This window comes from Oryza glaberrima, chromosome 1 (assembly GCF_000147395.1).
Source record: "Oryza glaberrima chromosome 1, OglaRS2, whole genome shotgun sequence".
Taxonomy (NCBI): Eukaryota; Viridiplantae; Streptophyta; class Magnoliopsida; order Poales; family Poaceae; genus Oryza; species Oryza glaberrima.
This window is the reverse complement of record NC_068326.1, coordinates 20,957,392-20,982,566: the sequence shown is the minus strand read 5'-3', so window position 1 is coordinate 20,982,566 and position 25,175 is coordinate 20,957,392. Positions and strand designations below refer to the sequence as shown.

General features: G+C 39.2%; 1 protein-coding gene across 1 annotated transcript; it reads right to left on the bottom strand.

Annotated features, from left to right (window-relative positions):
* Positions 1-235: 235 nt before the first annotated feature.
* LOC127759901 (uncharacterized) lies at positions 236-24,664 on the bottom strand. Its single transcript, XM_052284118.1, has 36 exons — positions 23,743-24,664; positions 22,557-22,701; positions 21,772-22,044; positions 21,489-21,656; positions 21,187-21,402; positions 20,886-20,980; positions 20,213-20,387; positions 18,867-19,261; positions 17,977-18,100; positions 16,971-17,066; positions 16,810-16,881; positions 15,103-15,240; positions 14,407-14,557; positions 13,963-14,324; positions 12,541-12,983; positions 12,164-12,466; positions 11,846-12,070; positions 11,577-11,667; positions 11,148-11,225; positions 10,698-10,988; positions 10,414-10,611; positions 9,764-10,246; positions 8,603-8,764; positions 8,198-8,527; positions 8,029-8,111; positions 7,346-7,450; positions 6,765-6,996; positions 5,669-6,013; positions 5,479-5,580; positions 3,773-3,916; positions 3,413-3,501; positions 2,903-2,985; positions 2,677-2,792; positions 2,055-2,140; positions 1,398-1,497; positions 236-688 (listed from the first exon to the last, which is right to left on the bottom strand). Exons 1-36 carry the CDS (start codon positions 24,456-24,458, stop codon positions 623-625), a joined length of 7,281 nt encoding a protein of 2,426 aa, XP_052140078.1. The 5' UTR covers positions 24,459-24,664; the 3' UTR covers positions 236-622.
* Between the last annotated feature and the right edge of the window lie 511 nt (positions 24,665-25,175).

Below are 25,175 nucleotides of genomic sequence, written 5' to 3'. Positions count from 1 at the left end.
TGCAATAAAGATGAATCAGGAGCTGACTGAGTTACTACCTCAGTTTTTTGATATACGAAAGTTAACTTTAACCAACAATATTTATTCAATTTAGATTGGCAGACTGTGCACAGGCAAACCCAGATACACCAAAAGTACACATGGGCTGTGGTTTTGTACTGCCAAAAAAAAACATTATTTTCATTATACAAAAAAAAACGCCACATTTTCCAACTTTAATAAGAGGCAACGGAACTACTACTAGTTAACTACAAAATTTTAAGCCACAGAGGAAGCCACAAGCACCTCCCTTTGTACTACTAGTTAACTACAAAATTTTAAGCCACAGAGGAAGCCACAAGCACCTCCCTTTGCAAATGAGCCACAAAAAAGGCCACTTGCAAGAACAAATATATATAGAGGCATGGGTGTGCACGCATGCTTACATGAGGAAGGAAAACTGTACACCATGGTCTTTGATCTTGCTCTCAGCATTCTCAGGGCAGTTTCACCAAAGAACTACGTAGTATGTCCCCTGATGTTATCATTCACCAAAGAACTACGGAGTATGTCTCCTGATGTTACCATTCTTTTGTGTAGTTCTGAGCACTCCAGCATTTATGGGGTGGCACAGCACATGGAATTACATGTACTGAGCTAACCATTGCTTGCACATATCAAGAACGGGTAACGCGTTTGCATGTAATGCCTACCAAACATGAAACATCAGTTAGAACAAAATACGGTGAATAGAGGATGAGGGGATATTCAGCTACATATTGCTTCATTTACTTGTATCTTTTCCCTAAAACATTACTAGTGGGAAAAAAAGCCTTCCTTTTTTTAGTCTCTAAACTTTTAGTTTCGATTTTCCCTAACATTTTGAACCATGCTATTGCCAACTGGAGTCCTGAGAACAGATCTAAAATTCAAAACAAGACAAAGGGGCTAACTGATAGGTAGGCTCGTGTTAATATCTTGAAAATGCAATGAACTCCACCATTTCCTAACGTGACTGTGGTAATACACTTAATACAAACGTGCCAAATAAGTAACCTCAAAATTCAGGGCCTAACATAGACCTGAATAGTCATTAATATTAGACTTCCAGTTGGGTTTTCCTCTACCATTTATCCATAAAAACAGTATAGACCTGATCTTAAAATTAAGGCCTGAATAATCATTTAATATTAGACTTCTAGTTCAGTTTTCCCCCACCATTTATCCAATAAAACAGTACAGAACTGATCTTAAAAAGAAGGAATCCAATTGGCATATGCCCATTATCTACCACACCAGATTTTGGCCCATGGGGCTTTAACTGATCTCTGGTTATAGTGAACACTTGCAAAGGAACAACCATAAACCTATTCTGTCATCAAGCATGAAACATTTGTAGATCTGTGAAGGTGGCTGACCTGATGAGCAACATATTGAACATCAGCAACACTTCCACTTCGGGAGGCTATCTGGAATGCACTTTTTAGACGGCCACACACAACGCAGGCAAGTACTTTCCTGAAAGTTCAGAAGCAGGTTAGAAAGGGTGGAAAAGAGGTGCTTCAAAGTTCACCTTAAACTCATAGAGTCATTAATAAACATGATTGTTTCCTGAACAATTGTTGACAGGCAGTCAAAAGAATGAAGGGTAAAAGTCCATTCGGCTGATGTTTGGTAAGTAATTGGAGATGGTTTGTACCCCAAATAAAAAAATGTTAGCTAGATTTATTGAGGGCGGTATAGTGGCAGAGGTCTGTGAAGTGATTCATGCCCAGGGGGGGGGGGGGGGGGGGGGGCATGTCTCATAGAAACTCCTATGATTGAATGCCTACTAGTCTGCATAGTAAGCTGTTGGTGTCTAATGATTTTGGTACCAAAACAAATTACTATTTGGGTGATTATAACACTAGCCTGTAACTACAGATAATATAATAATTAAAATACCACATCAGCAGAACCATAAAGTAATTTGTAGTACTAAAGGAGGCAAGGCAGGAGGAAATTAAGGTTAAGTTCCATCATGACAATAAAGTGGCACATTTGAGTATCTTTCCTATGTAGTGAACAACTGATACCTGTGGTTGCTGAGTAACATGTCGATAAGGCGATCTGGTCTTTCTTTGTGCTTATTAGCGTAAACATTTATAGCAGCCCCCAGAACCTATTAAAAGCAAGTGAACAAATATATCAGCAGAGCAATCAAATAAACTATCCTCACACACGAATAGATCTACTAAACAATGGGCATCACATATTGGGCTAATGATAAAGCACATTTGTTCTGTCAAGGACCATAAGTATGCAAAGCATGTCCAAGGCTTTAAGCATATGTTGACTGAACATCAGTAACATGTTAAATAGTTGAACACCTGATGAAACAAATTCATGCTGCAATATAGGAAATAGAATTTGATAGGAAGAGTTAGCATTCATATGATACTCTTTTTTTAGGAAGCATATACATAGCATTCTATCAAATTTGTGAACCCTAGACAATAATTACATATGAACAACGTGAATTTTGATATAGGACTAAAAACTAGCCAGCATCATCTGGCAAGCTGATTAACAAGGAGAACACATAATTCAAAAGATTCTATCATGGCCAATATATTCTGCTCCAAGAATATTCTTTCCAAGTCTTGGCATGTAATCAAAGCTGAAGGCTGCAGAAAAAGACTACGGAGTAAATGTTACCTGATCCCATTCATCATCATCTATGGTTCCTCTTATGTTCTTCAAAAACTCAGTCAATTGGCCACCTTTTTTTCTTTCTGCAAGGGATGCTGCCACACCAGCATATATATCAACAGCTGTAAAGAAATGGAAAGTACTTGAGTGTGTAGATTCCATGTCCACGATAAGCATATCTTGGAATATTAATTCCACAAAATTAGGAGCAAATATTGATTTCAATAAGTACCAGGGAGATCAAACTCATGAAGCATCCGAAAAGCTAAATCAAAATGCTTCTCAGCCAACATTTCAACAACCATGCACCTCCGCCTGTAATATAATAATATGAAAGACAAGTCAACAGGTGATGAAATCTAACTAAATGTTGTCATAAAGATAACATAGAAAGCAGTTTAGTCCCAGCGAATGTCTACAGAAACCTTGATACAAAAAACAAATAAATAATGAAAAGAACAAACTCGGCATAATCACTTTTAGTGCCTCTCAACCATTTGAAGCACTAACAGGGAAACTATGTCGACGGTTCTGCCATTACAGTATTACACTTAAAATAGCTCAATAATAGCATGATAAAACTAAATCATGAAGTGAAAAATGTAAATTAAACTTTATCATGTGATAGTAGCGATAGTCCAAGAGGCACATTTCACTTAGATAGTAATGTGTTGATAATTTGACCTCCTCCAAGAGCAGTTAAAAGGGAATCGACCTTCACAAGCAAAGAAGTGATACAAACCTGAGAGTTTCAGCATCAGTTGGATTCCCAAAAAGGGAAGTTTTCCACTGTGGACCATCTACACTATTGAGGGCCTTCACTACATCCATCTACAATCGATCATGTAAAAATATCTTAGCTGATTTAGATCTAACATTGCAGATACAAAATTACTACATAGCTACTCCCTCCGTCCCAAAATATAACTACCTTCGCAGTTCAAATTTGAACCAGAAAAGTAGCTATATTTTGGGATGGAGGAAGTACAAATAATAGTCATGCTGGTTTTATATATATATATATATATATACATGTATTGATAAAAAAATAAATAATGAATGCTTGACAAAGAAATTTTATCTGTTTCGATAATTTCCTCACCTGATAGGACACCCTAGTAGAAAATTTCATTATCATTTCTCGAGTCATTTTTTCTGATGCACTCTTATTGCGAGCAGTTCTTGGTACCAGCTTTGTAGCCTCAGTTGTTCTATCTCGCACCGATAAGGCTTCCTCAAAATGTGACTGCATTCATAAGAATGCCCAGCATAAGAAAAACACAGTTAAATCATTATTTGTTTATTTTACAATACAATAGAGCTCCAAATAAAATGAACCCAGGTCCATATTTAACAAAAATGTTTTTATTTACAGCAGCCATCCGTGTCACTGTGTGATGAGCAAGTTGCATCAACACAGAAAATTATGGCAACATAACTATTGTATTATGGTACCACAATCTGCCCAACAAAGTATATTATGCAAACACATGTTCACCATTATTTGTTACAGTAAACTTCAAAACATTTGTTTCATGGCTGTAGCTGCACAAATAACTAGGTTTCTTGGTTAGTGTCACTTAACCCAGGTTTTATGGTCATAAGGTGTTAAACCCCACCAAAACAATTTTACTCTTCAGAGTGCCTTTGCTAACTCTGATGAATATATACGAGCAAAATAGTCAGAGTTTCATATCATGCATTTTGATGGTAACAAGTTGAAATTTGGTCAAGGGTTGTTAAAAAATACTTCCTCCGTTTCACAATGTAAGACTTTCTAGTATTGCTCATATTCATATGGATGTTAATGAATCTAGACATATATAAATATTTAGATTCATTCACATCTTTATGAATGTGGGCAAATGCTAGAAAGTCTTACATTGTGAAACGGAGGGAGTAGTAAATGGAAGCCAAAAAGCTAAAGAGGTAGTTCTGGTTTACTAAATCCCAAGGTGCAAGATGAATGTTTTAGTTGAAGCATAAATGAATTGGGTAACTACCACTCACCAAGAAACCTGAGTTTTTCTGCAACTATGACCATAATATAAGTGATTTTCTTGGTCAATTCCAAAATAACACAAAATGAAGCAGTTGGCATGAATATTCAGGTACATGGTCTATGCTACCTATCCAAAGAGCTTCAAGTCTTGTGCTAGGGCATTGGGATGAACGGAATAGGGGTTGTTTGGTTTGAAAGTTGGAAGTTTGCAACAATATTGGCTATCAAGACATTTGGGTGGTGATAGCATATGTACCCACAAGGCCACAACTGTATGGACATGTGGAGAAATCATTCTCATAAATGAAGCTTATTCTGTTATTAAATTTCAGCTAGACCAATGACCCTCATAAACAAACTAGCAATTGTGTGATACGGTAGAGTTAGAAACAGAGATTAGGCCAATTAAATCCAAGCATATCCATGTTTTGCATGAACACGGGCCACGGGACCAACAACAGCACAAGCCAAGTGGTCAACTGGCAGGTCAGAACTCATGATGCCCATGGGCAGCAGCATCTAATAATTTAAAGAATGTCAAAATTGGCTAATATAATTCATAACTAGATAATACTACTAGTATCATTGGGTACTCTACCCTCCCATTCATAAGAGAGTGGTAGTTGTCACTTAATCTTTTGCTAATGCTGGTTTACGAAGATCCTGCTTCCCTGAGTAGGCTAGACAAGATGCATATGCTCCAGACCTCTAGCAATAACAATGCAAGGATTGCACAACTCACAATTGTGCAATCATTCATAGATACCACAAGCATGTTATGCTATAAAGATATGATAGAAGTGTACCTTGGCATGTCCCAAATGCTTCAAGGCCTCCTCTTGAGACATTGAATTAACGTACAATTGAATACAGCAAAGTCCAGAAGCAACATGGTCACCTTTTAGAACCTGATACACCACATCAGTGTAACTAACACTTGGCACAAAATCAGTGTATTCCACATGAATAATTCGAAGGGAAATTTGTTAGCAGTACCAGAAAGTTGTAGAGGTAATTAAAATGCCGATGTGTTTCACAATAGTTGCAAATGCGAGTGAGGATAGCATTCATGTACTGAGTCATAGCTGAGCCCTGATATGTGGGTGACTGAGTAATTGTCAAGATTGTGTTCTCCAAAACAGTCATAGCGCCATATCCAAGACACAGATCACACAAGTCATCTATTGTCCCATAATCAGTTGTCAAAGGATCATTTCGCGGAATTGAAGACAAAGATGTTTCCCCTTCATCAGTTGGTTGATTTGATGGAAAGAACAGGGAGCACGCTTCTGCATAATGACCATGCCTGAACATGAAAGCAAGCATTTCTGGTCGAGCATACTGCAAGAATCCCCGAAAAAAAACCATTAATTGCTTTAAATTGACAAAATATTAAATAGATTATCCAATTTCTGAAATGCATCTAAAAGGAGCTGTGCCAATTGTGAACCAAAACTTGAAAAATAGTTCAGGGTTGTGGCTTTAGCTGCCGAGATCTTGTACGAATTTGATCACCCCAGTAGTGAACAGGACATGAGGAATACAATTCAGGTGCATACAGTAACAGCCACTATAACTTTTAAGCAGCTGAGCTAGGATAATCCAGTAGACTTAGGCTGTGTTCAGAAGCATCTGTTCCCAACAAGCACAGTTCGCACAGAAAATGGAGCGGTACATTAGCGCGTGATTAATTAAGTATTAGTTATATTTTTTTCAAAAATGGATCAATATGATTTTTTTAAGCAACTTTCATATAGAAACTTTTTGCAAAAAACGCACCGTTTAGTAGTTTGAAAAGCGTGCACGCGGAATACGATGGAGAGGGGTTGGGAACCCAGGGTTCCAAACACAGCCTAAAGGAGTTGTGGTGATGGTATGCCTACACCCCTAACTTCTCAATTCAAAAGATCTCGTCTGTGTGTTATTTGTAAGATCACTGATGTAAATGTTGTGTACAGATTTGGGGTTTGGATTATTTTTTTCTTTTGCACTTTTTAAGAACTAACAGTATATTTATTTGAGATCTATGCACCATGTGGGCAGTATGCTAGCGAAAGAAGAATAGGAATACAGTTGGGGGTATAAATCTTACTTCTTGCAAGTAATGAATACACTCGGCATATCGGATTCCATCAAGGTTGCTGCGAGGACCATCTTCTAGGTATGAACCAACAGATTCAAACTGGCTGTCCATAGGACCTTTCGATTGCCTGGACCTCTCAGATCGTGGGAATGTGGATGGCATGTAGAGAACATTGAGGTAAGCATCAGCAGAAAGTGAATCATCAAAAATGGTAGCTGCACTTTTTGCTAAATGTTCGTACCTGCAATGCAAGGTTAACAGCATTGTTACTGAAAAGAAGGAAACAAATTTCTCCTGGTTCCCAAAAATGCTAGAAAGTGGCAATAGATTATTTTGGTGAATTGATCAGCCAGTAACCAGTTTTTCGCCTCAAGCTTAAATACAGATAATGTCAACTAAGATAAGAGAAAGAAACACTAAATATAGCATATAAGATCTATTGCTGAATTATCAAGGGAGCATCATCAATATAACTATGGATCACAGAGTGTTTAGTGCGATCGTCATCTGTTTTTGTGTCTGTCAAAGGACAATGTTTTACTGCAAGTTCAGAAAAATATGGAAAAAAAATCTTGAAGCTAATCACTTACATAGAACGGACAGAAGAAACGTCAACAGGAGGCCCTCCTTCAATTGTACTGATGATTTCAAGGACAAAATGAGTTGCATCCCCTTTGTATTGTTGAAGAGCTTGTCTGGAAAGGGAGTACAACAGAAGGTTAAACTACAATAGATAAACAGTATCACTTCCACAGGCAAATTAAAAGATAATGAGCTAACACAGTGCTCAAACTCAGAATGCTTTAGATCAGCATTAGCAACATCTCCTCTCTCACACTCTGGACGTACGAAAAAGTGTTTCAATATTCCATTTATATTGCGACTCTTTTAACTCACTTATCTCAGCAACGAATTTAATAAAGGAAACACATTTCGTCATCCTTCTGGTGATTAAGTAGAAGGATAGAAGAAAATAGACAAACTTTATGTTAAACATCTTTTAACAATTGGGCCTCACATATAAAAACTATTCATGCTAGAGGACAAAATCCCTTCTGTCTAATGAGGAAAAAATATAACAAAACGAAGCTAGTAATAAAAAAAACCTCTTCGTCATTAACAACGAAAGTTTGGACCTTAAAAGAACTAAAATGATCAGAAAAGGTTATTAGTTCATTTATCCTCTTGTCTTATTTTCTGAAGGCAGACATATTCTTGTGTTCCCCTAACGCTATTTCCTTTTGGCAAAACCTACAAGCAGAGCTTTCCATACTTGAACTTCACACGTGCTTGAGAGTAATGTTCCATTCGAACTAGAGCATGGCCCCATGCAACCCAAACTGGAAAGGCGTCAATCTGAAATTGATCACACCATTAAGCCTGCTGTCCATGTCATAGCAAGTGTGAAGTATAAACCAGAAATAAGTTGTAACACTTCGTACCTTGCATTTTTTACAAGTATATACAGCCATACTATACCGTTCATCGCTGACCAATCTGTCACGCAGATTAGTTGAAGATTCTTTATCAGCAAAGTCATCTAGTGAGGCAATAATCCCTGATCCCAGAAGGCTTTGAAGTAGTTCTGCACGCCCTAGCCACAAATCAGCTAGAGGTAGGAGATCAGACAGCCCATCTATATTTTGGCTTCCAGCGCTTGAACTGCCCGTGTCCACAGAAATATCATCAACATCTCTACTTCTTTCGGAGCTGCTTGACAAATCACTAGTCCCCACTAGTTTTTTCAATAGATTTTTCGCATAAGAGAGTGCCTGAACATATGACATACTGTTAATTTAGCATGCTGTACCACTCAAAAGTTCCATCTTGTTAGCCATTTCGTGTACCTGTACATAAGTTTCTGTCGCGTGATAAGCTCGAGCTATGTTGTCCATAGACGCATTGAGGGGCAACTGTAGGGAACTCAGCACATCCCTCATCTGAGTTATACAAATTTCGAGTGCACCTTTCCCAGCTATTGAATCATTGGTGCACAATGAAAGCAATGCCTACAAAAGGATTGTTGAAGAATTAGAGCAAATAGATAACAGGAAGTCAAAACATTGAAAGCACCCCTTAACTCCAATTCATAAATTAACATGTTTACAAGATTTGCTAGTAAAAGTAGTAGCAAAACACATCCATTTTCTAAGTTTATTAATTTATTAGAAAATTGAATTACAGGAGTGGATGAAAACTAAGCAGACCAACAAGAGTATCATTACAAATATTAACTAACATCTCTGAAACTACTAGCATGCTGTCACTATGTTGCCCTATTTAGTGTATACTCCCTCTGTCCAAGAACATAAGCACATCTGAAAGTTTGAAATTTGTCCAAGAATATAAGCATTTCCCCACCTACTTCATCTTAACCAATCACAACCATCCCTCGTTTAATTTCCCCGCTACTTCCCCATGTCAACCAATCACATCACCCCAAAAAACTCCAGATATGCTTATATTCTTGGATGGAGGGAGTAGTGCTGTTTAGTCAGTCAGTACAATCTAACAAAAGAAGTGTAAATTCCAATTGCATTTTACATAACAACTCAGTAAGACTATTAGGCCCAAGATTCATCTCAACTATATCCTGTTTCGTCACAAACCTGTGCATTGCATGTCCTGGTCTCCTGGATAATTTGGAAGTCCCTTCCAGGGCACACGGTTGCAAACAATATGTGCTCCAATATATAAATTCTGTTTATGTTTTTTTCTAACACAGTATTACTCATATGATTCTACCAAATTCACACTTCTGCACATCATCAAAATCTAAGGCAACTAAACAGCAAGGTTCAATTTTTTTATACAAAGAACATAAGTACATAACTAAAAGCTACAACTCAAAACCATACAGAGTCAACAGGCTAGCAGAAAGTTAGGCCAGCGTCAATGCATAACATATTACATGGAAAAAACACAGGAGCCAATTCAGACTATGGAGGATAAAAATGTAAAAGTCAGCAGCATTGCCAGAAAGACAAAGCCTGATAAATTTGGCTTACCTTAAATAATGTAATATCAGGGGAGGATTCGTATCTATGGCATGCACGAGTTGCGTTATCCTTATCAGGGTCTCCAGTAAGCACCCATTCCTCAGGAGCAGAGACAAAAGGAAGTCTTTCTTGCCCCTCAGAAGGGTATTCAGGTGCCCGCTCCTCCTGTACACCAGGTGTTGCTTCCCAAGAGGACCTTTCACCTCCTGAACCTGAACTCTTTCTTTTCCGAAGAATATCTTTTGGGGGTGTTTTGGTGCCACTATCACGAGGGACCCATGAGAATGCTTTGCGTGCTTCTCTCTGGAAGTTACCAAAGCTCTGCACAAAATTTGTTTTGGCTGGTGCAGCAACCTTTTTTTGCTTTGCTCTTGAGCCGGAGATAGTTAGTCGAGGTTCCCTAGGAGTAGAATTAACATTAATAGAGATTGCTTTCTTAGCATAAGTAACAATTAACTTGTCATCCCTCAGGGATGGGAATTCTTTCAAAATCTGCAGTCAAAAATAAGAAATATTCCATTAATACAACAGGTACAGCAAGTATAATGGCAGCTGTAAGGAGTTTAGTACTGAGAGATGATAATCATTTTTATTCTTCTAGGGTATTCAAGATTGTGAGTCAAGAAGTACAAAAAATCAGTTGAGATGCAATGCAATACCAAAGAAGCAGACTGGAGTTGCTTCATCATCAATAATACTTCCAGGATCAACTGAGGATGTTCATGCAGAGAAGAGCAACGCTGTTGTGATGGCAATGGCAATAAGGACAGAACCCGGAGACCTAAGGCCCATGAATTAAGTCGTGCAACATCATCATCTGACAGATTCCCAACTGTACGCTTAAGAAAAAAGTGTACCTGAAAGTACATTAATAGATTTCAATTTAATCACTGAAAGGAAAGCTTTACCACACTTGACTTATGTGTCACATCTGCCAACATACAAGAAGCTGCTTTGAGCGCAGGTCAGGTAGAAGCTTCATGGCACCAATGGCAACAGGGAGAGCATCATTGGAATCTCGCAAGGTTGACAGAAACCGCGAAGCTGCAGCTGGCCCTCCGCCATTCAGTGGATCAGTGGTTAGAAGTTTGACCAATTGCCGGCCTTGCAGTTCCCTCCGCAAATCAATTGATAAAGAGGCACTTTCAGCAACCTCTAAAGCAGCAGAAACAGCTCCTTTGGCAGCAAGTCGAAGTGCTAAACCTTCTGGATCATCTTCACAATCAACTTCGACCTAATAATTTCAGCAATGGTCAGAAATTTTATGATGAACACACTTAACAAGTTGAGGAGAAAAGGCTGAAGCCTATGCTTGTTGCATTTGAATAATTTTTAAAAAAAATGGGAGGAGGGTTGGCTTAGTCAGTATTTTGTGCACATTTGATTGGGTTACCTCTTGCCATCTGGTGTAATGGTCATCTGCAGTCATAATATGACCATAGCGTTGCAAAGATTGCTTCATGCGTAGCACCTGTACAAATAAAAAGGCAGAGATTTAACAAGCAAACAATGCTAAACAAGATCTATAAAGCTCAAACTTCAGACAGATTTGGGCATTTATCATTGAAAAATTTGCCCACAAAAATGTAATCATTCAAGTGCATATTGTACATGAAATGCTAAGCAGTTTGGCAAGAAGCCAGTAAGCCATTCCTAGTGTTAGCTTGGGTAGGCATATGTCAAAGGTGGCAATGTGCCATGCATGTTTAAAATCATGATTTTCTTAGACAAAACAAAATCATGGTGAGCAATCACGAGATACAGTATGACCTTTGAAGATAATGTACAAACTTAAGATGCAATTAGATGCAAATCTGGCTACCTCACTCCACATTGGATCATTCTCAGGTAAGTGGCAGATGCACAGAGTTAAAACATTTGCTGCGGCATCAAGATCCCAATTGTGCAGGTACCTGCCAGTGTTCATATGCAATAAATAACTCAATAAGCACATCTGGATAACAGAAGATGGTAGCATGATAATGCACACAAATTGCATGTGTATCAGAGACACTAAAACTCAAAATATGCGTATAAATCAGAAGTTTCATCGCAACAATGAAAGGTTCAAACTAAAATGTCTTATCATACTTCAGAGCAAGTTGAGCTGCCAGTTTCTTATCTCTCAGCCTCAAGCAATACTGCCATGTATCACTCCCAAAATTATGAGATCCATATGCACGGGACTGTCTGGCCCCTAAACTTATTTCTTCCCTTTGTTCAATGAGCAGTTGAAGCAATTTATCAGAAGCTCCATTGCGCAAACAGCGGTCAGATAAAGCAAGAGCATCAGTCAGTTTTCCTTCATTAATTAGCCTGCAAAAACAAAGTAACCACAGTCATCAGATTCAAACTACTCAAACAACCTTTCCAAGTAGCAGAAGGAGTGGCATACAAATGATGTGTTACCTTTCAACTGCTTTCTCATATGGTCCTTCATTATCCCAGTCAAATGAAATAAAAGTTGTTGGCTCTAATTTAGCCTCATCACACTTAGGAGATTCTAGTGAATTTGAAGTGGATTTCCCGCTTATGACAATATCTTCAATCTCCGATTCGGCATCACTGTCAGGTTCACGGGCTCGCTTCAAAGAAAACTTTCCCTTGGGCTGATGCAAGGTGACTTCATTGTCAGTTTCAGCTGATACAGAAGATTCAGATACTCGATGAAGGTTACACTGCATCTGTATCCAACGGTTCAATGTTGGGTACCTGTAAAGAACTTAGTCAATTACAAAAGTAAAGTTAAATATAATCATTTAAATGACTAATCAGTAGTTCAGTACCTTTCTGATTGCTCAAGAGCAAATTCATAGAATGACCTCTTGATTTCAGGGGCTTGTTTTGCATCTTTTACATTGGAACATAATTCACTGTCACCAGATAGTATGCTACTTCCGAACACACATGCCAAAACTGCTCTAACTGATGACAACTGTGCCAAATGTTTAACTAAATTTAATTGAAGAGGATAAAGGGGCTCCTGACGAGAAGACAATGATGAATCGTGCGCACTCCATCCTTGAGCAGATTGTGATCTGTTTTCCGAATTAATTTTAGAAAGGGTAGGTAAAAGAGGAATGCAAGCCCATCCTTGTCCTGTGCGTGGAGGAAAAACAGGTGGCACACAAGCAGATATGATCTCATGCACAAAGTCTACACCCATTGTATCAGCTACTTTTGCAGCTGCATCAGTGCTTCCGCGCTCAAAAACAAGACGAGTTAAAAGCTGCATGCCAAAACACATGTTATATGACTAAAAGCTGCATGCTGAAACAAATTTATATGGCTCCTAAGTTTTTGAGCCACATAGAAATTAACATAATAGAAACAAGGAAAGTGTTTGGTGGGTCAGAATGCTGCCAAAAGAGCAGTAATTGAGTTCATACAAATCAATACCAGGTTTCACATCAGAATAATGAAATAGGCCCACATTGAACATTAGTTACCCCCTGTTTCTAAAAAGGATTCACTTCATAGACAAATATACCATGCCCTTATTAATGTTATCATTGGCATATCCTCATGTGGGCATGATTTCTTACCAAGTTTTATCCCCAACTTTTAAGGTGAAACTATAAAGGATGTTGAAATAAATCAAATATAAACCATCATGGTTGAAGCACTTTGAATAAAAATTTAGGTCAGACAAAATCATAGGAAACAGAATCGGACACTGCTATGTTCAACTAATATACTATCTCCACCCCAAAATATAACAACTTCTGGCTATGTACATAACCCAGAAGTAGCTATATTTGGCACGGAGATAATATTTAAACATTTAATCACAAAAACTTGTAAAAGATATTCCAGGGACACCTAACAACTAATATCTATTTACATTAACATTATGAATTCCAGGTTCCACATTAGCTCTGAGGCCAAAGAGATCTCAAAACAAAATACAAGAAAACACAGAAATTTTTGGATGGTCTTAACAGCAAGATTTTCTATCACAAAATATTGTCACTTAAAGAAAATAGAAGGCAGAAGCCCAATGAGTTAAGTATGTATTGATACGGGAACTGAATCAAACAGGCCTTAATAAAAACGCCAGCCAATTAAACATAATCCTAAATGGGGAAACTTTTGGTAAGGACTGTCATTTCAAGTTTCCAGTACAAAGAAGGAAAAACATTAAAAGTGAAAATGTATAGATTTGATCTGACTTCAGAACATGATATGTAAAATTGTAAATGGCTTACATCTTTGGGCCTTTCATAGACTAAGGAGAAGTAGTTGAAATCATGAGTCGTATCAGTTCCATCCACTATGTCACCAATGGTTGCAATATATATTATGAAATTTGATAAATATGTTGATGGCTTAGTGGATACAGGACCCAGGTATCTGCTAGTAGATCCTTTGTGCTCTGCATTGTTTTCGACAACAGTTGACGCTATTTGGTCAGTCCTAGATGCTTGCTTTAGGATTCTAAGTCCATGACCAAGGATTATTCCTTTTTCAGAGCTCAAAATATCTCTCTTTTCTATCTTGATACTCTCCTTTGAATAAGTACCATCAGAGTCCTCATCAACAATAGCTCTTGCAACATTGTGAAGCTTACCTGAAAGATTTGTTCAGAAATGCTATTAGAACATCACAGAAAACAGACTTACCGCTCAACCGAATAAAGTAGAAAAAATTACCATTTAAGAATTGTCGCTTTCCTTTGAAAGCATCATCAATCATTTGGTGCAGAAGCCCAAGAGGACGTTGCTTTTGTCCAACTCTGCTAGATTCAGTTGATGAGGAGGCATTCATCTCGGTAAAAACTAATTGAAGATATGGATAGCCCTCCTAGATGAGACCAAAAGATATGTCATTCTAATTTTTGTTATAATGGCATGGATCCAATTAACCCTAAAAAAATGCATAGATGTTTTGCTTTATTAAGCATGCAATAGTAGGAATATCACATCTGCTTTGGTTCAATAACCAAATTAAAAGTTGCAGACATAATCAATGCATAGTATTCTTATAAAGAAACAGCTTGACATTGACTGTGCTAATAAGCATGGAAAAAGCTCTCCTGCGTTTTTGTGTTTTTGTGTTGTTTTTCTTCCCCTTAATGAAATGAAATGCAGCTCTCCTGCATTTTCGAGGGAAAAAAATCATGGAAAAGCTGAGGGAACCCTTATTACAAGTAATGCATTTGTACTCCTAGCAGTGTAATACTTCACCCAGGAAATAACTGAGGAAGCAAAACAAGAAGAAGTCCTAGACATTCATTCAAAAACCATGAGATCAGCAACTCAGCACATGGTGGTACTCATCTTAGGACGGTTTGATTTTAAACAACCCAGTAATGTCTACAAGTGGTTACAAATAAAACAAAAGCTCACCAGATCCAAGATGTCACGTAGACGCTGAAGGATGCGTTTTATCACTGATATGAGAGCAACTTCTTGGATCTGATCCCAATAATTTGGACCTACTTTTGGGGAGCTTCCTGGAAATATTTCAGATAACAAACTTGTAGCCTGCATATGTGAAAGAATTTCCACTTAAAGCCTTCAATTATCTAAAAAATAAGTACTATATACCATAAGCTAGAAGTTATCCAAGTGAACTTGTGCAGCCTGTACAACTTGAACCAACATAACATAACAGTGTAAAAATTGTCTGCAGAACAGGAATCGCGATGTCAAATTAAACAGGGCAAAACATGCAGAGACAAAGTATTTGCTGTTTAATTGTTCCTTTTTTTTTGTTCTCAGGATTAATGAAGCTGCATCATTCAGTGAAATGTGCCTTACATAGATAAACATCATTTACTGGCCTTTACAGAAATATGGATAATTTGGTTATGTACCACTCAATTATTGACGTAAAAGCGTTTGCCAAGTACTGTTTATAAATTGTATGAATGGTGTTACTGAAAGCTAAACTCTTTTGCATTTACCACCTGATATTTTCCATTTGCTGCCTTCTTCGCCAATGTGACATGGCCTGGCTAGGACAGCAAATGTGCGACAAGTACTGGTCATCATGTGGCCATTGCCAGGGTCAACATGACAGTAGTGCAGTGCTTTCATCAAATTATGACCAGGTGACAGTGAGCGCCAATGGTCAGCAATGGTGTGGTCAAGGTCCTCGACCGGTGATGAATGCAGTCAGGCAGCTGTATGGTCAAGGCCATTGCCTGTGACCAGGAAATGGCAGTACCTGATCAGATCTAACAACTGCAAGGGCACTGAGTATGGCTCATGTCCAGCAGCGACCAGATCCAATAAGCCCCTGGATATGTTTGATGGTGAAAGCAAATGGGCATGTGTCCAGAGAGGTGAGATTTATTTCTAAAATCATGAAGGCAATGAGGGTAAGCAAAAGGTGGTAGCTTGCTCAGGGAGCTGTAGTGGCAGAGACCCTCTCTGGACACAAGCAAAAGAACAGAATATCGGAATGCGGCGGCGGCCCTGTTAGGCTAGGCCAAGTTTCAGTCCTAAATAATGAAAGCGCGTCCGCGATGGTACTGGTGCTTCAACTACTACCAATGGTGGTCAGGGACTCAGCGCTTGAAGAAAAGTCGGAGGGAGTACATGTTATGGGCGTTGGGACTGTAGCAAGAAGGGTGCTGCCTATGGTAGCAGTATGACTAAGGAAGAGTTTACCTTCCACAATAATAATATCTAATTATCTATTGCCTAAATAACTAGTTTGGTTACTAAGATGCTAATCATTTGGTACCATTAGTTAGGAAGGAAATGGTTTAGTTATGAAATTAGATAAATAGTTTGTTAGGATGGCAAGGATCCTACCCTTGAGGATAAGCAAATTCAAGGTTACTGGTTTGCGTGAATTAGTATCAGCGGTACTGTAGCAGGGAACCATCCATATAGAAGTTACCAAGGTAACTCTATCATGACAAGCAATATGCTAATACATAATTTTAAAGTGAAGCCTAGCTTCATTACATAAGCCCCACTCTGAAAAGCGATCAAACCTTATCCCAGTATTTGGAGTTTTGGGCCCTTATGCTATCTTCATGAACCAACGTCCATAAGAATAAGAATATGAAGACATAGAAATGCATAACCATCAAAACCTACCTCATCAAGAAGAAATCGGCACATATCTCCTGACCTAGCAGAAGTTGCAGCTACATCAATGCAGAGCAGAATCTGAAAGTTCACATAGTGTTTTCAGGTCAAAAATCCATAGTGATGATCATGAAAAATATTTGATGCAGACCATAAATAGAGACTCTCACAGTAGTTAAAGGACCAAGCTGAGCACGAAATGACAAGATATCCAATTCTTGTGTGGCATTTGAGTTGTCTGTGGCACGATTTACAGCATCTTCAACCTGGAAAATCCGAAAGTATTTGCTAATCTTCAGGCAGCATAAAAAGGAACTAAGAACAACTAAGTTCAATACAACTTCACAATATTTTCTAGCACTGGTCAACATTCAGTTGTTTTGCAGAATGCACATATGCTGCATAGAACCCTTTCCCTTTGCTAATGCAACTATTAGCATCCAAAAAAGAAAGAACGAAGACAGATCATAAGGTTATATGCCACTCCAAATATGCTAACCATGTCTATGAGACTATGACACTGCAAAACGCTTTACTCTGTGTGCTCTCACCAGTCAAAGAAAAGGTGAGATTATAAACAGATGCGGCCAAATCATTTCATTGCCCAATGAAAGTTATACAAGTACTTGGGGTTGGGTAGATCTGTTCCCAAGATCCTTCATCATGCCATGATTATATTAGGTTTTACAAATATAGTGCAACAGAAATTAGCGGTCAATTATTCATGTTGGGTATCACGCCAATGTCGGGCATCCACAATTTAGGACATAAGATGAACCTTAAGCCCTAAAATCAACCATATACATCCTCTCCTAGGTTGGTTTATTTTGGAACGGAGGAGTATATGGTAAGATAAGACATTTAACCTGGGTCCCACTGGCCCACTCAATTACCAACCATGTGATGTGAGGGAGGAGAGGGGAGAGGAGAGAGAAATTATTGTTATTTTTGCCTTAAAGCTAGGCCTTATGCATATGGATAGTTCATCATAAAGACTGCTATAGCCTATATGGACCACTCACGCGATGGTGAGTCAGGCCATATAGAGCTATATGGAATTATGTGTTTTCCAGACATGTGGATGCCTATGAGTTAAAAGTGCATGGATATAAAGAGGAGCCAAACAATTCATATCTATAAGGCAATAATGAAGAAAAATAGCAAGAGTAAGCATACCAGTGCTATTCTATACGCACCAGCTACCCATTCGGCTAGTTCAAGAGAAGCTTTATCCTCAGCAGGCAAAGAAAACCGCTGTACAGCCTCTTCTCCTATATCATAATTTGCCCTTTGCATACATCTATCAAGAATTTCAATGATGTACAGCCGATCACAATCATGTGTGAATAAAAGTAGTAAATAACGAATAAAAGATAGAAAGACAATGAAATTAACAAATAATACGAAGTAGTGTACTAAATCTTAAAATATCATATAAGTAAAAGAAACAAAAGAAAATAACGAATAAAGAGTAGAGGCTATAAAAGGCAGAAATTGTAAATCAGTTACTACATACAAAATAAAACTTTCACTTAAAATTACATATTTCCAGCATTTAGTAATAGATTATATTTTTATTTGAGATTAGTTTGTGAGCTTGATTTTGATAGGCTCAAAAATCTACAGCATCACACCCTGGGTTGTAAGCTACTTAGTGAGATGCATGCCCATGGTGCATGATTCAGATGGGCAAACATGCACAGATTACACGTAGTTTGATGTGACCTTAGCTGTGTAAACAAAGATGCAAGATGATATGCACATACAAACAAATCAATCTAATAACTATATCGGATAATGCTTTTTTTTTTACCCGGCTTCTACATCCAACCGAATATATGAAGCCTTTTAAATTGGGAATTTAGCCCCTCAAACAACCCAATCTGAAATTCGCTCCTATGGAGATTTGAACTCAGGACCTTGGGGTGCTACTCAGGTCACTGCAACCACTAGACTGCATGCCCTTTCGCATCAGAGCATGAGAGCATGATGATCTTTCAGATGTACAAACGATTGAGCACAATAATAGACAGCAAAAAATTGATATACAGCAACAAGGAACTCACACGTTGAGTAATTTTGAAGGAGCAGCACGTAAAAGAACTAATGCCTCCTTCCAACTCCATTGCCGTTCAGACAGAGGTGGAAGGCGTTGTAGAACAGATAGACGCCAATCCAAATCTTCAATGGAATGTTTGGCATGTTTGAATCTCCATTCTAGTGCTTGTCTGCCAGCAGGTGATAGCCCCATACTTGACTGATTATCCATATCTAACATAAGATTATGACGAAGTATATCAAGAAGAAGCCCGACAAAGGATGTCACCATGTTCTTCTCTTCAGATTCAACATTACTATCGAAGCACTCATGACTAACAGAACATTTGGAAGGGGCTACTTCTGACAGCTTTATACTGTCATCCATATGTAACAATGATAATACAATGCTGACCATGTAAATCTGCATGGAAAGATAGCAAAAGAAGCTTTAAGTCTTTAACTGCTTAAGCAAATCCTGCGTGTGTAAGGCACGATTAATAGGTTCAATGTGAGCTCTATGCAGATGGATATCAAGGTAATGGCATCATAGTTCATCCTCTAAAAGTCAAAACAAACATCACCATTTAAAGATTTTACAGAGAAGTATCAGCATGAAATGCACAAGATCGTAGAGGACAGTAAGGCATGCACTTCTCTTACATAAATATTGTGAGTGATTCCCTTTAGTCACTTTGTTTTTCAAAATGTAAGGTTGACTGGAGCAGAAGAATCTGGACTTGGTATTCATCAATTTGGAGATCGGATATTACAGAACACCAAAAATGGTCACTGTGGTAGGCACTGAAAAATCATAAAGTTTCAAAAATGTGACAGCGAGGATGCTAACTTCCCAATTAAGATAGGACTACATGACGGGTTACCCCTGAGCCCTAATGATTTTTAGCATTTGTGATGGATGAAGTCACAGGGGACATACAAGGGACCATTCTCTGGTATATGTTATTTTCAAATGATGAGGTGCTAATAGACAAAAGTAGGTAGGTGTTGATAGGAATCTGGTGCTATGGAGAATGGAGAAAGAATCTAGAATCAGGTTGTTGTTTTGTTGACTTGTTTTCCCTTTATGAATTATCCTCATCAAAATAAGTGCATGTAACAAAAAAAAAAGTTTATATAAATAACATGATGTAACTGATGACTTTAACATTAACAAACAAAGAGGTGTAAAAGTAGTAATATACATGTGTTCAGATAACAAGAATTTGGTAGAATTTACGATCCCATGATTTTCTATATTTATATTTCAGAAACAACGTTTAGAATTAGCACAGAAGTATTGCATGCTTCACATAAACCATCACTTCATTTAAGGACAAAGGGCCAAACAAAAAAGATGTGCAGCAAAGCCAACCTTTCGTGGAGTACTTTTGATAGCCTCCATAAAACTTTGCATCTCCCTCAAATATGACAAGGCTATCTGATAATGGTGTTCATTCCCATCAATTGCACTCTTTTCCATCTCTCCTAGAGAAAGGGCGGCTGACTGAAGCGCATATCGCATGTGCATCAGCTCAATGTCATGCATCCTGCCCATTTATGAGTGAACAATACGTAAATAAGATTAAGTTCCCCCTCCTTATTTGCATAATAATGTTAAGAAATCTTCTAAACAAGTTAAGGCATTATCGAGATAAGCAAAAGGCAGGTCAGAGTCACAGAGATGGTGAGATCTTAATGGACCAAAACACAATAAGTGAGAAGTTAAGAATGCAATATTGAATATGTAAATCAAAAGGATAAATATTACTCCCTCTGAAGTCGTTTGACTTTTTCCTAGTCAAACTTTGTTAAGTTTGATAAAATTAATAGAAATTTAGCAACATCTAAAATATCAAATTAGTTTCATTAAACCTAACATGGAATATATTTTGATAATATGCTTGTTTTGTGTTGAAAATACTAGTATATTTTACTATAAACTTGGTCAAACTTAAAGAAGTTTTACTAGAAAAAAAGCCAAACGACTTATAATATGAAACGGATGGAGTAGTTGGTGAAATGCCATTACAGAGATGGTTATGAACCTCTTCCAAATTGCAGTTGTTGAAGAAAGTGGCTGCATACCAACAAGCTCAATTGCATCTTGAAACTTTATTCCTGGGACAACATCAAATAGAACCTATATGGAAGTTACAAGAAGAAAAGGTTTCACAAGAATATTGAGCCATCAACTGCAAAACCAAAGGCTCTGCACTCAACACGAAATGAATAAGACAAAAGAGAAAATGTAAAATATGGAAAGGTGTAGTAAAAATGTAGCCATGTGAATGCTTGGTGGAGAAATAATATCAGAGTAATCGGATTTTAAGATAAATTAGAACTCACCCTAATGGGGGTCTGCACAGCTAGCCGTTCAAGTATCAAGTTCTCAACAAAAGGGTCTAATATTTCTGTACTGTTAACATCAGAATCTTGCTCTTGTTGGGTAAACAACAGTGAATTCCTCAAATTCCATTGGCGCCCAGAATTAACACTGGAAACGAAGCATGCAACATCCAGATGAAAGCATAGAAGATCACACAAGTACTCCTCGCAGGATGTCTGCCAATAGAAGCTGTCACAATCGTTCACAAGTTTTCTATGCATGCTACCTGAGAAATGAAGAGAGCCAAGAAGCACAGAAGTACCTCATCTGTCTCTGTACGGTAATGTGGATATTCTTGTAGTCGTAGGGCTTGGGATTTGCTCGTCCAAAATAACTGCAGTAGCTTTCTCCGCAGTGCTGTCTTACCCTTCAGAATATCCCACCCCAAGACAGCAACCAATGGTTGGAGTAGGGGAAACATTGAAATGGCCTGCAGAAAGCCATTTGCCAGAAGGTATCAGTGAGGCATATAACTAGTGGAAATTGTCCTGCAATGCTCATAGTAGCAAAAAGAAGGCAGTATATCCCATAAAAAAAATGCATACGTTAGCTGCTTCTTGAAGCTGCTCCCTCTTAATCAAAGAAAGAACAGTTTCCATAACGACTTCAAGGACATGTTTTCCAGAAATTCGGGAATAATGATACAGATCTTTCTTGCAGGATGTTATAGCCCTATTCAGCATGGTTTTGTCATCCAAATAAGCACCCCTCTCCAAGGACAATGTTTCCATAAACTTTTTGAAAGGAAGGGGCATCCAATTAGCATCAGAGGCACCATGGTCTTCGATTTCTTCAGAAAGAATGTCATCCAAGATGAGCTAGAACCAAAGAACAAAGAACAGAAATAAGCACCACCTAGCTATAAATCAGCAAGAGTACATTCCAAAAAAAGATAAATTAACATTAATATATTAAATAGAGTGGAGAGGGAAACAGTGGTGGGATCATGAGGAACATGGGATTTCAAGGACCTACAATGTTTTCTTTTACCTGAAACGCAAGAAAAGCTTTAGCAATGAGATAATATTAAGAACTAAATGTTGAATGACCTAGGTAGGTCAGATTCGTTGCATGAAAGAAAAGGAATCGTAATATAAATCATAACAGTTTTAGGTTATTACAACAAAAGAAAAGGCTGGTTGAAAATGAAAAGGATGAGTTGCACTTGCTAGCCTAGTGGCAGGGGTGTGTGGTCCCGTGTTTGGTTCTCAACATGCTCACCCTTTCTTCTTAATTATTTGACTCCAAGTTCCCCCTCGGTTGTCCATTAAAGGGAAAGCAAATAGAAGCATGCCAGTAGAAATGATAAAAGAAAAATTATGTTTGCTACCTGAATCAGTTGAACAAGCTGGGGAGTGCTAGACTGAAGAGCTGATCCAAACATTTTAATTATTCTATCGTGCGACTCAAACCATGTTCCACCATAATTCGATGGTTTTGGCCAACCCCTTCTGACAAGATCTCCTAGTGCAATCCTGTATAAAGAAACTAAAAATTTATGGAAGGTATCCATATTTGCCACCAAACTGTGACCATTGTACATAGTATACTACTAGTTGAACAAATGTAATCTGAAACCACTTATACAGGTTTTATGTCTAACCTTAAACTGCAAACATGAATATGATGGCGTTAAGACCAAATATTAAAAACAAATTGCAGAAAAAAAATTTTGCCATAAGTAGATAGCACCTAGTGATTGCGGTTTTAGTTAGCCGCACTGCAAAATTATGGATCACACTTATATTATCTAAATCCCCCATGTCCATTACAATGGAATGGCAGCAGTGACTAGAAAGCAGCCGTCAGTAGTGTACTTTGCAATACAAACATAGGCTACAACTGAAGTTAAAGGACAGGTGTACGGTGGGAGTTTACAAACCCAACTGGAATAATGTAGCAAGACCATTGAATCAGACAGAGATTACACAATAACTCCAAAACAGCTCACTGTCAACATGAAGTACTCCCTCTATCCCATAAAAAACCAACCTAGTACTGGATGTGACACATCCTAATACTACGAATCTGAACACAGGTATGTCTAGATTTGTAGTTCTAAGATGTGTCACATCTGGTACTAGGTTGTTTTCTTATGGGACGGAGGGAGTATAGTCCCAAGTCAAATATCTTTTAATATACTAACTACCATGCTAAAAATATTTACATCTCCACTGTCACTCCAATAAGTCATTTACATGCAAATGTTTAGATGTGCACCAACAAACATGCATTTCCTAATCGAGCTGTAAGATATTGAATGGAGTTAACCAAACATGTTACATCATTCATATGTTAGTGTTAAACAAATGGTATTCTTACAATAAATGCTGATTGTAACTAAAACTACCACCGATCCTACCGTTTCACGCATGTGCTGAGAACTTATGATGTCCACTAAATTCACAATTTGCACCTCGAAGCTAATTTTTCGCTCCTATCAGATGATGAGATGTTCCACAATAAATATCAACTTGATTTATATTTAGATTCCAACTATATGCAATAGAGCTTACTTATACTCATCCTCCTCCACTCCATGATCGAGGCAAAGGAATCGAAGATGCCCAGTGGCACCCTCGAGATCTCCTGCCGCTACAAGTGATTTCATTGCGTCCAGGTGTGCAAGCTGCACGCTCCGCCGCAGCCACAGGAGCACATCCGTGCCTAAACCACTGTCCAATGCGACCTGCCTCGAGACGCCAGAACACAGCGCGTCAAACAGCTCGGCCTTGTCTAGGAACACCCCCCAGAGCCCCGTCAGATCTTCCTGGGAGACCGCGACCTCCTCAGCACCGACGCCTGCCTCCCCTCCACCCTCCACCTCGCGCTTGAGCCTCGCCACCCCCAAATCCAGCATCCTAGAGAGGGTCCCCCGCGCCTCGGCGCCGGTGGCAGCGGGGTCGTCCGCGACGTGCTGGAGGAGGACGAGGAATTCGGCCTTGAGGCGGAGCGCCTCGGGGTTGGGGGTGGACGGGAGGGCGGCGAGCTCGAGCGCGGTGAGCCAGGCGAGGTGGGACGGGGAAGGGCACGCGGGTGGGGCGGACCAGAGCACCCCGGGGACGCGGCCGCCCGCGGCGACGACGGCGCGGAGGAATCCCGCGGCGAGGCCCGGGTCGGCGCGGCGGCGTAGGCTGAGGAGCGCCGCTCGCAGGGCCTCGAACTGCCCGAGGTAGAGGTGGTTCGCGGCTACACGGGCCAGGAGCGCGGCCTCCCGCTCCGATGCCGCCATGGCCGAAGAATCCCTCCCCCCCGAGGGAGGGGTGGGTGGGTGGGTGGATGCGGGGAGCCTTCGGGATCACGAGGCGGCGGCGAACATGGCTGTGCGCGCGCGCGCGCGCGGTGACGGGGCTTCGCGGCGGATGGGCGGTGGGGGGTGTGGAGCTCGGGTTTTTGGCTTTTGCTCTGGGTCGCGCGGCTTGGGGCCTTGGGGGAGGAAGAAGAAGGCGAGTTCGCGAGAAGGCCAGTCTGGAGAGTGGAGAGATGCGGCCGTGGTGGGGGCGTTTCGTGTAATCGTTTTTTTTTTTTTTCAGGGAAACGTGATCGACGGATCTCTGTCGTTGGATCTTATGCTAGACGCCAGTTGGGCCAATCCGGGCCGTTAATTTGTGATCGTTCTGAGAACAGCACGTGTGATCTATATAAGGACAGAGCTCTGTGATTTGGCCGTGACACCTGATGATCTAAGGGCACCCGCACTAGTTATCTATAGGATCTTTATAAGAGATACATGTTAGCATATTTTTCTACTTGAAAGAGATTAAATGAAGAGAGAGAACAAAGCTATCTACTAACCTGGAGATAGTCTATAGAGAAAAACGAGGCAATAGATTAGATAGCTAGAGATACCCATGTAGACATGCTATTGAGGTGGTTTACTATTAATCTAATCTATTGTTGAGATGTACATGTTTTATAGAGAGCACCTTACTTTACCATTGTGAGTGCT